Below are 14,357 nucleotides of genomic sequence, written 5' to 3'. Positions count from 1 at the left end.
GTCAGCCTATTTGTGTTCAATGTGAAAGGTGTACATAATAAATACTGCTGCATTCAGTAACTGACAGTTGTCTTGGAAAAAAAAAACAAATCCAAAAAACCCCCCAAAAACACCAGAAGAAGTTGCACTCCCTTCTTTTTACTGCCCTCATTTAATTAAATGAAAGGTATGGTGAAGTGTAGAAAATTTTAGTTCCACAGTAAATCATAGTAATAGCTTCCCATTTAATAAGGTTCAGCTGTGAAATTAGAGGTGTAATAGTTAGCTCCATAACTAAGAACATCAATAAACATTGGCTTTTATAGTAATAATTACACAATAAACAACTTGAAAAGAAGATTTACACCATGGACCTCAATTCACAAGACAAGAGGAGGGAAGTCTGGGACTGATTCCAAGTTAGAGGTATGGAATTGAACTGCAGCATCTATCTCTGGTGATCAGCTCAAATTGGGAGACTGAGCTATATGCAGATATTTAGTGCCTATATTGAGCCTGGCATTATTAATATCTGCCTTATTTTAAGAAATTGTAGCTTGATTGCTCTTAATTGCAATCCTGGCCTTTCAGCTGCCTGTCTTGGCAGCCTTTGCATTGGTCACAGATGTCAATAATTGTCTATTTACTCATAGATAACTAAAGGAAATGTGCCAATTTTTTTTTACCAGGCCTCCAAATCTAATTTCTGACATACTGGGAGGTATCAGACAATTCTTAGTCCACTTAACTGGCATTCTTATAGGTGCCATTGCATAGCCTTTCAAATTACAAGTTTGTAGATAATCACATTTATTTGAAAACATCCATTCTTAATTAAACACATCAGCCAGCAATTCACTGTGCTCCACTCCTGTTAGTTTCACTTTTGCCACTACCCCACAATTTTTTTTTAACACTGAGGATCAACTTAGATCATCCACCTTGGAATACTGGCACCACATTTTTCTAGTAGTGCTGAATTTCCAGTATTGGGACTCCAAGTTAACAGGAGCAGGCAGGATATTTGCTCTGAGAATTGCACCACAATTCTGATGCCTGAGACTCCTGGTGTTTTAGAAGCATCCTGGCAGATGTAGCCAGATCTATTCTTCATTTTTTCAGTGGAATAAGGACAACACCTTACTCTACTCAATAGTACTTTCCCCCCCCATCCCAGATGAAAAGATTTATTAACAACTTAAAACATTTCTGTATCTTTAGCCAGTCTTGTTAGTAAATAAAAGTGCCTAAAATTTGTTTCCAATATCCCTAAGTCTTTTTTAAATGCTGTCTTTACTGCAGCCAGTTATTAATCTTTCCTTATTTTTTCAGTTCCTTGATTTCAGCCACCGTTAATAATCACATTTTCTGAAGTGCAAATTATTTCTCTCATTTTTGTCTCTGAGGAACTTTCTGATTTTTGACCACATTCATTTCAGCACTAAATATGAATAGGGTTTTGGACAAAAACATTCTTCTTTTTTATTATGAAACTGCTAGTACTCATTTATCAAATAAATTGTTCTTGAAGATCTTCCACTGTTTCTGTTTATTTCCCTCCCTACCTCCCAGATAGCTTAATGAATTAATAGTGAGAGGTAAGAACAGGTGCTTTTTTTCAAACCTGACTGATTTCAGTACTTTAAAATGTATTACCCTAATTCTGCAAGAGGTTTCAGAAGTGCCAGCAGTGATCATTAAAACAGCTTAATTATAAATTATCTCACAAACCTGGATGTTTGTCACTAGCTCTTCTTGATTTTCCAATGTTGGCCACTACTTTTCAGATCTAATTAATTTCTCATCCTTTTCTCTTGAACAGATTTTTCTGTAGCATCAAGAGAACTTAGTTACATGAAGAATAATAGTTCCAACAACTCAAAATTGCATTAAATTATCTAATAAAGTGGGTGTGGCTGCTTGCTTTATGTCCCTTTTACTGTCTCTTATCTCTGGTCTCTCCTTTCTGTAATACAGGTCTTCAGATTTATAGGAACTAAATCCCTATAAATTTGTGCCAAGTTTATTTCTGTTCTATCAAGCATCTTCCCACTCTGGTTTAATGCCTCAAATTTGATTTTAACTGCATTAATACCCAAGGAGATACACAAGAAAGATGTGAAACAGGATGATTGCCTGTATGACTGATGTAGCCAAAGTGGGAGTTTACAGTATTTGGAGTATCATCTCCAGATAAATCTGGTTTATCAGCTCTGACACTGGACACCTCAGAGGTGTTTTGCTGTTGGAAGTGATGCTGGTAGGCCAAACAGCACAGAATTTGTGGCAAAACCCAGAGCTGGATTTTAGAAATAGGTCTCATTTCTTTAGCTTGGCATTATACTGTTGATTTTTAGTATGAAAAAGAGGCTTTCAGAGATGAGTTTGAAAAGGGCTTTTTCCATTCCTGTTGTCACTTCAGCTCTTCCCTAAACTTCTTGAATGTCCCTTCAAGTATCAACCCTTGTCCCCAAAAAGCTGTGTGAGTTAAAGTACATTATTTTAGCACAGCATGGGATAATAAAAGGTTTGACAGGCTTAGACTTCTTTGTCTTTTAAACTTTCATCACCAAATAATGTTTGACACACTTTTTTCCCCCCACATATGAAATTAAAGAAATTCAATTAGAGAACAAAGAAAGTATTAGTTTCTCAAATCCAGGAGATTATTTTAGAAGAGAAACTCCTTGTAATTGACTCATTTAGAACTACGTGTCCTGTAGTGGGAGGGGGGAAAAAAATCTATGGCAACTGCAAAAACACTGTGAGGAAAGGTGTCAAGTGAGTTTGGAAAGAGACAGAAGCTACCTTCTACTGTCAAGCTGTCTTCTAGTGCCTCTTTTTGTAAGCATTAACTATTAAAGATTACAATCTTTTTCTTCAGAATATGAAATTGCATTTTATTCTGACAGGTTAGGCATGCTCCAAGGAGTAAGCATTTCTCCTGACAGTTAAGGGTTTTCATTTTCTATCAGTTTTTGCCAACCAGAACCATCTGAATCACTGGCATTTGTGTTCCTTGAGCTGGAGATGTCAATGTCTTCTCCCTGACAACTCTTGGCTCTTCTGCTCTTCCTTTACTGGAGGGGCCTCTTCAGAGTTTAATTCCTTTGGTTTTGGCCCCCAAAGGCAACTATCTTTTTTAATCACACATCATAACAAGTCTTAACAGATAAAAGCCTTCTTTGCATCAAGAATTTTAGATGTCTGGCTCAGCTTTGCATTGTATAATTATAGATTTAGGCAATTCCCAACTATTTACATTTTTAAATAGAAAATTATTTCTTAATAATCAACTATATTTTCAATATTGCAAAGCCTTCTCTATAAAAGAAATTATTAATCCAAGGCAGTAGCAGAAAGAGCAGCAATAGCACAGCTCCTTTCTCAGGGTGAAGTTCTGGCTTCTCTGAAGAAATGCTGCATTTACCCATCCCTACAGCTCCATCTTTCAACTCCATTCTCATCTGCTCAGCCTCCTGTGGCTGTATCTCCTTTCATTTTCTCTGCCATACTGATATTAATGCCACCAAATGTGAGCATGTCAATCTTATACTTGATAGTTTAGCAGTTCTCCAGTCTGGTGTGATTTTTCAACTTCGATATGAAGGCAGAGGGGTGGTGCTTCAAATTTCATCTTTATTTTGGTTTTCTTTTTATTTCTGCAGTAACATTTTAAACGTGAATTTGCAAGATATTGCCTCAAATGTTTAGATCAGTGTGAATGCAGGCTTCAAGGATACCTGTTGCCCATGGTGGAGGAACTGACTTGATCTTGGCTTGTGGTGTTAGAGAAGAGCAGATGCACAGAGAAATGCTGAGCTCACCCTCAGCTGAGGCATTTCTGCCTTTCTGCATTCCATTTCTGCATTTCTGCTCCTGCTGGAGCCACTGTGCTTCAGTCACCAGGCATTGCTTTGCAACATGAGCCTTAGCTGCTAAAACTAAGTGATGCACAGTTGCAGTGGCTGCTGAGATTCATTGTTGAGTGATGTATTACTCCCTGCCAGGTTGTTTTCTGAAAGGCATGAAATGGGGGAGCTGTGAAAGCAGCACATGAGGTGGCTCTTGGTTACCTCAGCCAAGGCACTGGGAGAGGAGGGCAGCCTGGTCTAGGACAGCAGTGATTAAACAACAAGCAAACCAAATGTGACACACTAAAGCAGACCTGCAGCCTGGCTTAGTGCTGGTTCTTGTTATTCTCTAGTGCCTGTATGGAAGCAGAGCCTAACAAGCTAAACCTGCTGCCTTGCTGTGCACACACAGCTATGCTATACCCCCTCCAGAAAGCATATGGCTTATTGTTTCCTACTTTCTGACAGATTCTGCTGTTTGCAAGGATAAATCATTCCTCTAGATATCCAAAAAGTGATTAAAACACTCATGGGACACAAATAAATTAAGTTTTTTAATATTCAAATCTTGCTGTTCTCTAGCTCAAGTGAAATAGCAAGATTTCTTTTTTTAAAAAGAAAAGTGAGCTTTACTTGGGATTAGGAATTCCTTAGTTTTATAGACAAAATAGCTGTGACATAATATCAGCTTAGGTTTGTGACTTTTAGACAAAGTATAGTGTTTCAGATAAATCTGGATAAATCAGATAAAGCAGCCTAAGAGCAAAGATTAGCTGTGTAATGGTAACTCTGCAAAGCAACTAAACTCCAGAGAGTTGGTTGCATGGAGAGTTGCTGTTTCTCACAGCTGTCCCACAAAGGCAAATTTTTTGAGCTTTATACACAAATACTGATTTCTACAGAAATACATTGAATTTGATAGATTTCTTTCTAAGTTTCCTACTCTTTTTGTTTCTGCAAGCAGTATTTAATAAGAAAACCCCAAATACCTGCATTCCTTAGCCTCAGCATCCACCCAAGTATTACCTTCCATTAGGAAAGGCAGGAACACAGTGATTTTACCCAGATAATTTTGTGTCTAAGGCTAACACAGGTGAATAAAGAGATGCCTCAAACCTACTGCATTCTTGAACCACTTTCTGACATCCAGCAGCACCAAACAACCTCTGTTAAAGCTCCTGGACACTGCACAGCAAGAATGAAAAACAAATCCAGCTTATAGGGTTGTATATGAGGGTTCTGATGAGATCGAAGAGTTAGTTTTCCTCACACCCTCCCTGAAATACAAATTAATAGGAGCTCAGCCATTGACTTAGTTGTAATAGGAGAAGATGATTTACTGACTGACCACTGCAGATCTGTGGATCATTCTCCATGTTCCCAGCCTTGTTGTCTGCACAAGGACTCCAATATTCTATTTTTGGATATCCAGTGTAGCAGCCCAGGTAAATAATTGATTGTCACTTTACCCTCTTCTGCTCTACCCTGTGTGAGGAGGCTTTTGGAAAAACAGAGGAAGAGATCAGAATGAAAGATGCCCTTTAGACAAGGACATATTCATTCCTATCACACAGATACTGATTCTGTGATTTTTGTCAAGTGTTAATTATTTTCTTGAGAGGGGTAATTAAAGCACATGCCTTAAATTTAATTGTACTAATTTGAATTTCCTGGTGTGTCACTACAGTTAGGTGTGATCTGGGGAAATAGCTGTCATTCTGGCACAACTTTAGTCAGGATTTACAAATCAAGAGACTAAAGGTAACAAATACCCCACTGATCCCAAAGTATGGTTTTTCTGGGCTTGAGAATATAAGGGAGAAGAACTGCTGACAATGTGCAACTTATGAGAACAATTGGTCTCTCAGTTTGTTCCAAAAGTCATGGAAGATTTGAGATGTCTGTGATTTTAAGAATTAGCTGAAGGTAAATCATTCCATGACAAGATCTGATTTTGAGTTTGTTGGTTTGCATAAGGGTCTGGGAGCCTTTCTGTGCTGTGTATGTGGGCAGAAAGAGGGGGCTGGGCTGAAAGTGCCCCCTGACTCTGCATTTGATTTGCATTTTCTGCCTAAAGAAGGAAATCAGTCAAAACTGTGAAGAACTCGATCCTAAAACCAACATCTAACCTCACAAAACTAAATTCCATCCAGTGTAGCACAGGCAAAATCCTTCCCCAGGTGAGCTGGGGTGAGGTAGTGAAAGGGCAGCTGGAGTCACCAAAGGGAGGAGGATGAAGATGAAAGGGCACTGAGGCCAGATAAGCTCTGCTCTGTTACCTCCTTAAGCTTCAGCTTCCAGTGCTCCTTCAAATTACAGGAACAAACAAGTGGGTTTGAAGGCTTAGTGCAACTGCAGGCCTATAATACAACTTTAATCTATTTCTTTTTGAAAGGAAGGGAGAGTAAGGTAGAGAAAAGAAACTGTGCAAGGTGTTTGACAACAAAGAGTGCAGCGAACTCAGAGCTCTTTGAGGGTCAATTAGCCAGAAAATGTGCTAAAGACTACATGCTCTGTTGGATTATTGGCCAAAGAATTACCCCAAAGCAATCAAAGTGGCCCTGTTGCCTGAATACAGAAAGGCAATTACAGATTTTGAGGACATGCTACAGAAGCTTTAATTAAAGGTATTACTTCTACATCACTGAACATTAGAAATTAAATTCTTACTTGCAGCCACGAGAAGCAGCTTTTGTCTTTGCCTTGTGTGTAGTGTGTCAGCATAAGGCAGGGCTGGCTTTGGCATCCCTTCTTTAGGAAGGTGGATTGGATTTCACCCCACCCCTTCTCCTAACTACCACTTACACACCTGACATAGTAAGAGGTGGGTTTCCACTGCTAGACCTTCAGGCTTCCTCTGGCATTGTCTGGGTCTCTATCAGCAAGGACAATACAAACTCTAACTAGATTTCAAGGTGAAGTTTATTTGTGTGCAGAGCAGAAAGGATTTACTATGTCAAGAGGGATAAATCTGTTACCCTTAAAACAGAAGTTAGAGTAAACTACAATATTTAAATGCATTTTGACTCTCAGTGTAGTTTATGGTACAACCAACCAGTTGCACCTACAAGAGCAGCCTGGCAGGCTAATTGCACCAGCAGCAAACACAATCCCTTCCTAACACACCTGCTCAGAGTGGGGCCTCCAGGCCTGCTTTTGTGCCCCCCTGAGCAGGGACAGCTCCTTGGACCATGCTCTTCACAGCCATGCTGTTCTTGGATGATACTGCATGGACAGGCAGGACAAACTATGGTGAACTCCTGCTCAAGCTGCAGCTCACACTGCCAGTGATTCTGGAAAGACTCCCTTTGACATGAAGGCTTTGCTGAAGCTTTAGAGTGCTGGGCGTCAGCTTCTAGTGTGGCTTAAACAAAGTAACAGTGTGTGCACTTTCTGCTGCTGTCCCATGTGTGCAAGCAGCTTCAGCACATGTCTTTCATACAGCCTTAACTCTCACTCTGAAGCTTCTACTTTACTTCAAGAGCTGAAGTCACACAACACTGCCCAGTCCATAACAGAAGCTTTGTTAGAAATCCTAACCACCATTGCTACTTACTTGATAATACCAGAAACACACAAATTAGGATGAAAACAGTCCTTACCTTTGTTTCCTGGTTATTTTGAGGACCCTCCTGGTTTGCTGCCCTGCTCCATGGGTTTCTCAGATCCTCCTGCAGCCTGTGTCTTACCCCAGCAAAGCAGGTTCCTCTGGCTCAGGTCTCCTTTTATGCTTGTGGTTGGTCCCTCAATCAAAACTCTCCCCCAGCTGCAAATGGTTGTTTCTCTTGCCCCCTTCCTGCTCAGGTTTTTCATGTTTCTTCTGAGATTTTTTTTTTCCTTCTTTGCTTCCCTTTCAATGTCTGAATTTTTTAACTTACAGTTTACATTTGCTCCAAATTCTGGTTCCATGGCAGAGGCACATGGAGCAACAGCACCCAGTCCAATGCATGAGCCAAGCTCCTTCCCTCACCACCTGTGTGGTCAAAGGAAGAGTCACTAAGATGGGGAAGGCTTTAGATCCCCCTGAGGGATGCAGTCTGGAGGCCCTTTTGGCAGGCAGGAATATACTTTGAAGCATTCTGTAGTGCAGCCAATTACCATAATAATGGTTCCATTATGAACCAGAGTTCATAAACTCTCTGTAAACCTGTTTCTCAGCTCATGTTTCTTTGGTGCAAGAGCCATGTGTTGGCTGGACAGATGGGGGCTCTAAAGTTTTTAATAGGTTCTTTCATTTTTATTTGCTTATTGTCTGATCTTTTCCAGCCACAGAATTGTGCCCTGCAGTTGCCATGTCTGCAGAGCATGGGGCACACTGGTGACTGCCCAACATTTCAGGGTCAGCTTAACTAGAAATTGAGATGTTGTTTGAAGGTCCCATTTCCTGCACTTTGGGGACCTAAATGTTCCCCCTTGGTATTAATTATATATTTCCCTCTTAGCTGCAAGGAAGTGCAAAGAAAAGTAACATCATGGGCCAGCATCAGTTGCTGCATGAGATGGAAAATTCTGCTCAGTGTCTAACCCATAGCCTGGAGCAGCATATTTGGAACTCACTGGGACTAGGGGACCAACAACTGGTGATGGATAGCAGAGCATTTGTTGTGTATGAAAACAGCATTGTTTCACACAATGGGAAGTGGCACAGATCTGGGAAACTGCCCTTGTTAGATTGATTGAGTACAGTATTATTTTAGACCCCATCAGATATCTACAAGAAGTTTAAAAACAATTAAGTCTCATGACATAGCTGGCTGTAGATGGGCAAGAAGATAAAACAACTTTCCCAAGACTACACAGAAGGAAACTCAGACCAGACAAGTCAGACTCACAGCTTTTTATCTGACCCTACTGTCAAAGCTCTTTCTTCCCTATAGATTTATAGAGGGGTACCATACCAACATTATGAACTTCTGCTTGGCTCTTGTGCCAGTTCAAGCTTACAGTCAAGTGTCTAAAAGAAAGTCTCTGTGTGCTGCTCACATCTTTGGTACAATACCATCTTTATTTACAAATAGGAAAGCCTTTACCACTAAGGAAAAGGCAACTTTATTTTTAGGTTATGTTTTCACCCACAGTCTGCAGAGTGATCTGTATGTGTGACATTTGACTCTTTTCTAAATTTGTTTCATCTTGTTTTGAATAGTGCAGCCTGGCAGTGGCAAGTGTCTCTTTGGCTGGAGTCATGTGCCAGTAGCATCCAGGGTGAGGTAATTTCACTGTTGTACATCCAGTGTAAGTAGCTGGTTTGTGCTTGTAGCTAAGACTGGAACTGGATAATTTAAAAGATTCTGCTTCCAGATATTCTTAAAACAGCCTTTAAGCAATGTTATTGTGTTCACTTACTACTGTGGTCAGATTTCTCAAGGTGGCCAAAATTGAAGTGGACATTGAAGTAAATTTGCACCTGCAGCAACTCAGGCAAGAAAAAGACCTAATTGCTGTTCTTGTAGCTGCAAGTTACAACTACAAACCTCATAGGAGACACTTCTTAAATGAATGATTTCCACTGGGGAGCTAACAGAGAATATCTCTGGGCTTGACCACTAGTGATCAGAGGATCATGAAAATGTTCCTGAGATTTGAGGTTCATTTGGACATTATTGCCTTTTTAAGTAGCTCCTTGTACACACAGTAAAAGTTATGGGCTGATCCTGATGCTTAAGCAGCATTTGGGGCAACCAGTGAGTAAGTTGCTGTCAGGAAATTCTTGTGATCCTTTTGCAGAGGACACTGAAGGCAGCAGCAGTAAAAGCAGGGTGGAGGAGCTTTCTGAGGATTCAAAATCTGTAGAATTCAGTGGCCTTGTTTCATCCTCTCCCCTCCCCTTTGATGTCCCAGCCTTGCCTGCTGCACAGCTCACAGGATGTCCCACACACTGTGCCTTGCTTCCACACACTGGTTTGCAAAGAGGTGCTTTCAGAAGCAGCAGCTGGCTGGTCTGGTTTGGGTTTGTCTTTAGAAGGGCTATCAGATAAAAATGCCATTCACCTCAGGACAGAGGCCAAAAAATGCAAGTTTAGTTGCAATAGACAAGCTTGAACAAAGTGCTGGTAGAGCCACCACACACAGGGAAGTTCCCAGGTAGGAAAGTGTTTCCATGAAAAGGTCTGCACAGCTGCTCCAAGTTCTTCATGGCAAATCTAACTACTTTTTTAGGAAAAAGCTTCCGTGTAACATTTAAAAATTGGGATCTGGGTTGGAGGTAAGAGGAAGATGATCTTTGGCTTTCTTTGAATGTTCATTGTTTCACAGTTTTATGGTGTATAGGAGACTGATTAAAAAGCTCTTCCCCAGCTGAGGAATTCAGGTTGTTTTTAATTATGTAATAGGCAAACAAGGGTGACATGCCTACTTACTCTTTAGATGACAGCAAGCTTTATTTCTTTAAACAGACTAAGGTGGGAGACATTCAAATGTTAAATAGCCTGAAGGCTGCAAAAGTTCTTCATTTCAGTAGCCCTCTGACTCAACTGTGCTAATTTCTATTGCAGGAGGAACTTAGTCAAAACAATTGAGTGTGAAAAATGTCCACGCTTTGGGCTTTACATTTTATTTTTAACTCAGTGTTTTCTCATTCTCTATCAATCATGACAACTCTTAATGCAAGAATGTGAGAGCCCCTTCTGAGCATCTCAGCACAGAGAACCATTTAATACTGAGAGCTTTGTTCTGCACGTTAAATGCCTATTGACTCCTCCAGCCCAAAGAAATATTGATTTTTCTCTCACTTTCTTTCCAGGCACTGCTTTCTTTCCTGGTCGCTGTGCTGAGGTCTTTGCCAAAGGTCAAAGCATTGGGAAACTTGGAGTGGTACACCCTGATGTTATCACCAAGTTTGAGCTCACCATGCCTTGCTCTGTCCTGGAGATCAATATTGAGCCCTTTGTGTGACGTGACTTTTATCTGTGACAGCCTCCCACTGTCACGTGCAGCACCCTCTCCTGTCTGCTCCAGGGGACATCCTCTTATGCTTTTATGTTCCAATAAACCAGAAGAACAGACCCTGTCTCCCTGAGTAAATGTGTTGTGTGCAGTGCAATCTGGCTGGCTTCTGCAGGGAAGGAATGTGGGATCTCAGATTAGGCTGTGCCCTCAATGTTTTCAAAGGGCAGGGGGGAAGAAACAAGTTGGGTCAAAGCCCAGGGTTTTACAAGAGAAATGTAATGGCAGAGCACATGATTAGTTTTCAAAATCAGAAATGTTCCACAGACACAGCTTCATACTGTAACTGATTATGGCTGCATAACAGGAATCTCATTCTTTTCTTAGTGCATGAAATAAGATAATTGATTAGAGCAAATGTTGAGTGAATGTGAGCAGAACTAAGGAGTTGAGCTTTTATTCTATACGGTTGTCATGTGCTCATCAATGGCTGAGGGAGGAAAATAAACTTGTTTCATGAAAACCAGAGCTATTTTGTAAGCAAAATGTGTGTAATATCTGCTTCCCTGCTCCAGACATAACTGCTGGTCCTTTATCATTCTAAATTCAGAAAGGGGAGGGGGTGGAATTAAATTTTTTTCACTGTTGATGTCAGCCTAGCGGTTTTTGAAGCTCCAAACCAAATGGGGAAGTGCATTTAAGAGCATATGCCAGTGGTGTTTTGCATGAGTAGCAGAAAACTATCAAAGCCTTTGTGTGCCTGAGGCTGGCATGTTTGTCTGCACAAGTGAGCGTGGGCCCGCTGCACTCCCAGCCCCACCAGGGCTTTCTGGACCCCAGCTGTGCAGCAGGACCATGCAGCTTTTGGGCAGGGTTACTTTTCTGGCAGTTTTACCCCTGCCAGTACATGAGAACCTCTCATGGGCCAGGCTTTTCCTTCTAGGTGGCTTTCTGGCAGCAGTTGTGTCACAGCTTCATGCATTGTGCCTCTGCTCTCTGAAACTGAGAAGCTCCATCCAGCATAGTGATGGCCAATCCTTCCTTTCTGCAGGAATGTCACCAAGTGGGTGGCCAGCTCAGTACACTGAAGCAGCTCTTGACTGGCAGCCTTGTGGAGCTGGCTGTGCCTCCTTTGCTATACTATAACCATTGCTAATGCTGCAGGCCAACAACAGCCAGGATTTTGTGTTAGGCCGAGGCACTGTGGCTCCTTTCTGCTGTGAGAGCCAGGAGGGGCTGTCCAAGAGTGGCCATCTGGGAAGGGTGTCACAAAGACTGCCCCCTGAGCAGGGATGTGCAGTGTGAGGTAAGCCTGTATGAGCTGCACAGACCCTATCACTGGGCCCACGAGGGCTTTTCAACGGCAGCGCCATCAATAATCTCAACAGGTGGGAAGGCAACAGGCAAGGCTTTTTGGTGCAAGTGATAATCCAGTATGAAATATGCACTACAGTGACCCATCTGGAAACCCTACAGTTCCCTCAGATGGAAGTGTAGATTTTAATTATCTCTGCATGACAGACGTGAAATGAGAGCACAGCTCTTGCCATACGTTGCACCACTGACTCCAGTGCCCACGGAGAGTGAGAAAACTGCAGCTCACATTTTAAACCTCCCAGGGGATCAGGCAGCTTGGCATTTGCAGGATGTCTCTCTCCATGATGCCTACACAACTGTAAGCAGGCAGGCTCGCAGTGTGGGAAGCAATGTGTAAGGCAGATGGAAAGCATTAACCCCCCCTTGTTTATTGGTGTGTCATGCACGGGGATTAGGACGACAATGAGGCAGATTTGCATTGCAGCAGAGCACAGGCATATTTGCGTGCACTAAATATATTTCTCTACACAAGATTTTCTGACTCTTTGGGTGTCCCAATTCTCCTGTGAATTTAGCTGTCCTTTGAGTGTAAAGACTAGATTAAGCTGGGACTAAGGGCTTGAGCTGCAGTGGCATGTGTTGTGAGGCTTTCAGGGATCGCTTCTTTTTCATACCATTTGCTCGTGCATTGGCAGCTAAATGCTCCAAAACCACGAGCTTTGTCCCAGGTAAGCACCATTACTTGCTAAAAGTAGAGGATGGGAATCGAGAGAAAGGTTAAAAAGCCTCTTCAGAGTCCCTGACCCCTCCAGTTAACTATGGTGCCAGCAGCCTTGCAATGAAATTCAAGCTCTGCTGTAGTGCTGAGCTCAGGATTAACTGTGATTCCTGATGAGTGGGACACTTCATATAAGTCTGGTGTATTTATTGCAAGGCTTTGTCTTTCATAGCTGCAAAGCAATTATCTGGTATTTACAGCCTGCTCATAGCTGGGTGCAGTACTTGAGTAGTTATTACACAGCTTCGTGCTGGAGCCAGCCACTAAGCACTGAAATTTGCTTTTACCCTTTGCTGGAGCCATGGGCTCTAGCAAAGGAAACCTTTGCTGCTGATGGGGACTTCTGAGCAGTTCTTAAACATCTTTTGAACTTGGGTTTTCTTTTTAAACAAGAGTTGGAAGTGGGATTTTTAACTACTGCTCCTCAATAATGGATTACTTTTGGCCTGCTCCTGCTCCCTGAGGGTACTGGGTCATTGCTGGGGATCTGAACACAAGCAGAAAAGGCTGGGGAGCTGGTGACAGAGAGATCAGAGCTCCCAGGCCCTGCTGCCTGCAGGTTACCCTTGCTATTGCACAAGGGTGTTTATGTAAAGGTGATGCCTGGGACTGTTTCCATCTCCAGGCTGGCACTGTGCTCACTTGAAATTTAAATCAGCCTTGGTTTGGCAGGTGAGAATGAAACAGGCTGGGCAAAAGTGCTGCCAGGAGGCTGCCAGGGGATCATGGCCTGGCACAGGTGACACCTCTGACCGCCCAGTGACCTTGAAACCGAGCTGCTGCCAGGGCGGGGTGGCAGCGGGGTGACAGGGGGGTGGCCATGGAACATTGGGCAGGTGGGAAGTCAGTGAGACAGCAGGGAAGCTCTGACAGGAGCAGGAGGCAAGTGAGGACCTTGCTTTACTCATGGCTCAGCAAATGTGCAAGATCCCAGCCACACTTCCACCCTGTTCAGAGAGGTACCTGTGTTTTCTAACTTCTCCTTGTAGCACAGTTGAAAAGGGTCAAAAGTGAAACTGAGACTGTTTTCTTCTGTTCCCTGAATTACATCAACTACATCCAGAAAGGCAAGTCATGAGCTTGCTTGTGATTTTTCATAGGAACTTGGATGGATTAGGAGACTGGGGTCATGACAAAGTTACTGCTGGAAAATTAAAGCAGGGAAACAGTGCTTGCTGCTTTGGCTTCCAGTTAACTGTTCAGTCTATTAGAAGCAGATATTGAAGGTGAAGGAGATTCCAGTGCCCAAAAGTCCCCCAGCACTAATTCCATGCAACTCGCTCATTTACATCTGTAAATGTTGTAACAAATAGACCAGTTATTGGTAGAGCAGTAATCTCTTTTTAAAATGCTTTTTAAAAAGAAGGATCCTTCTGGAGCAGCCAAAGCATGGAGCTAGACTGAGCAGGAGAGAAGCAGGACAGCTTGGGAAGAGAAGTGGGTGCTTGCACTTGGGAAGCTCTTTTAGCTGGGACTCATTGCCTTTACATCAGTCATTTACAAGTATCAATAGAGGGTGTAAAACAAACAGACAGACAACAAAC

General features: G+C 42.2%; 1 protein-coding gene across 1 annotated transcript in view; it reads left to right on the top strand.

The window, feature by feature from the left end:
* FARSB (phenylalanyl-tRNA synthetase subunit beta) overlaps positions 1-10,844 on the top strand; it is a 35,134-nt gene extending 24,290 nt beyond the window's left edge. The window contains exon 17 of the mRNA XM_071437479.1: positions 10,576-10,844. Within this exon, the coding sequence (XP_071293580.1) occupies positions 10,576-10,727 (152 nt within the window). The 3' untranslated portion in view covers positions 10,728-10,844. The remainder of the gene's footprint in view (positions 1-10,575) is intronic.
* Positions 10,845-14,357: the final 3,513 nt, after the last annotated feature.

Source organism: Agelaius tricolor, unplaced genomic scaffold (assembly GCF_023055355.1).
Source record: "Agelaius tricolor isolate 1412-34295 unplaced genomic scaffold, bAgeTri1.0.p SCAF_12, whole genome shotgun sequence".
NCBI lineage: Eukaryota > Metazoa > Chordata > Aves > Passeriformes > Icteridae > Agelaius > Agelaius tricolor.
Note: the sequence above shows the minus strand (reverse complement) of the source record. Positions and strands in the feature narration are given on the sequence as shown.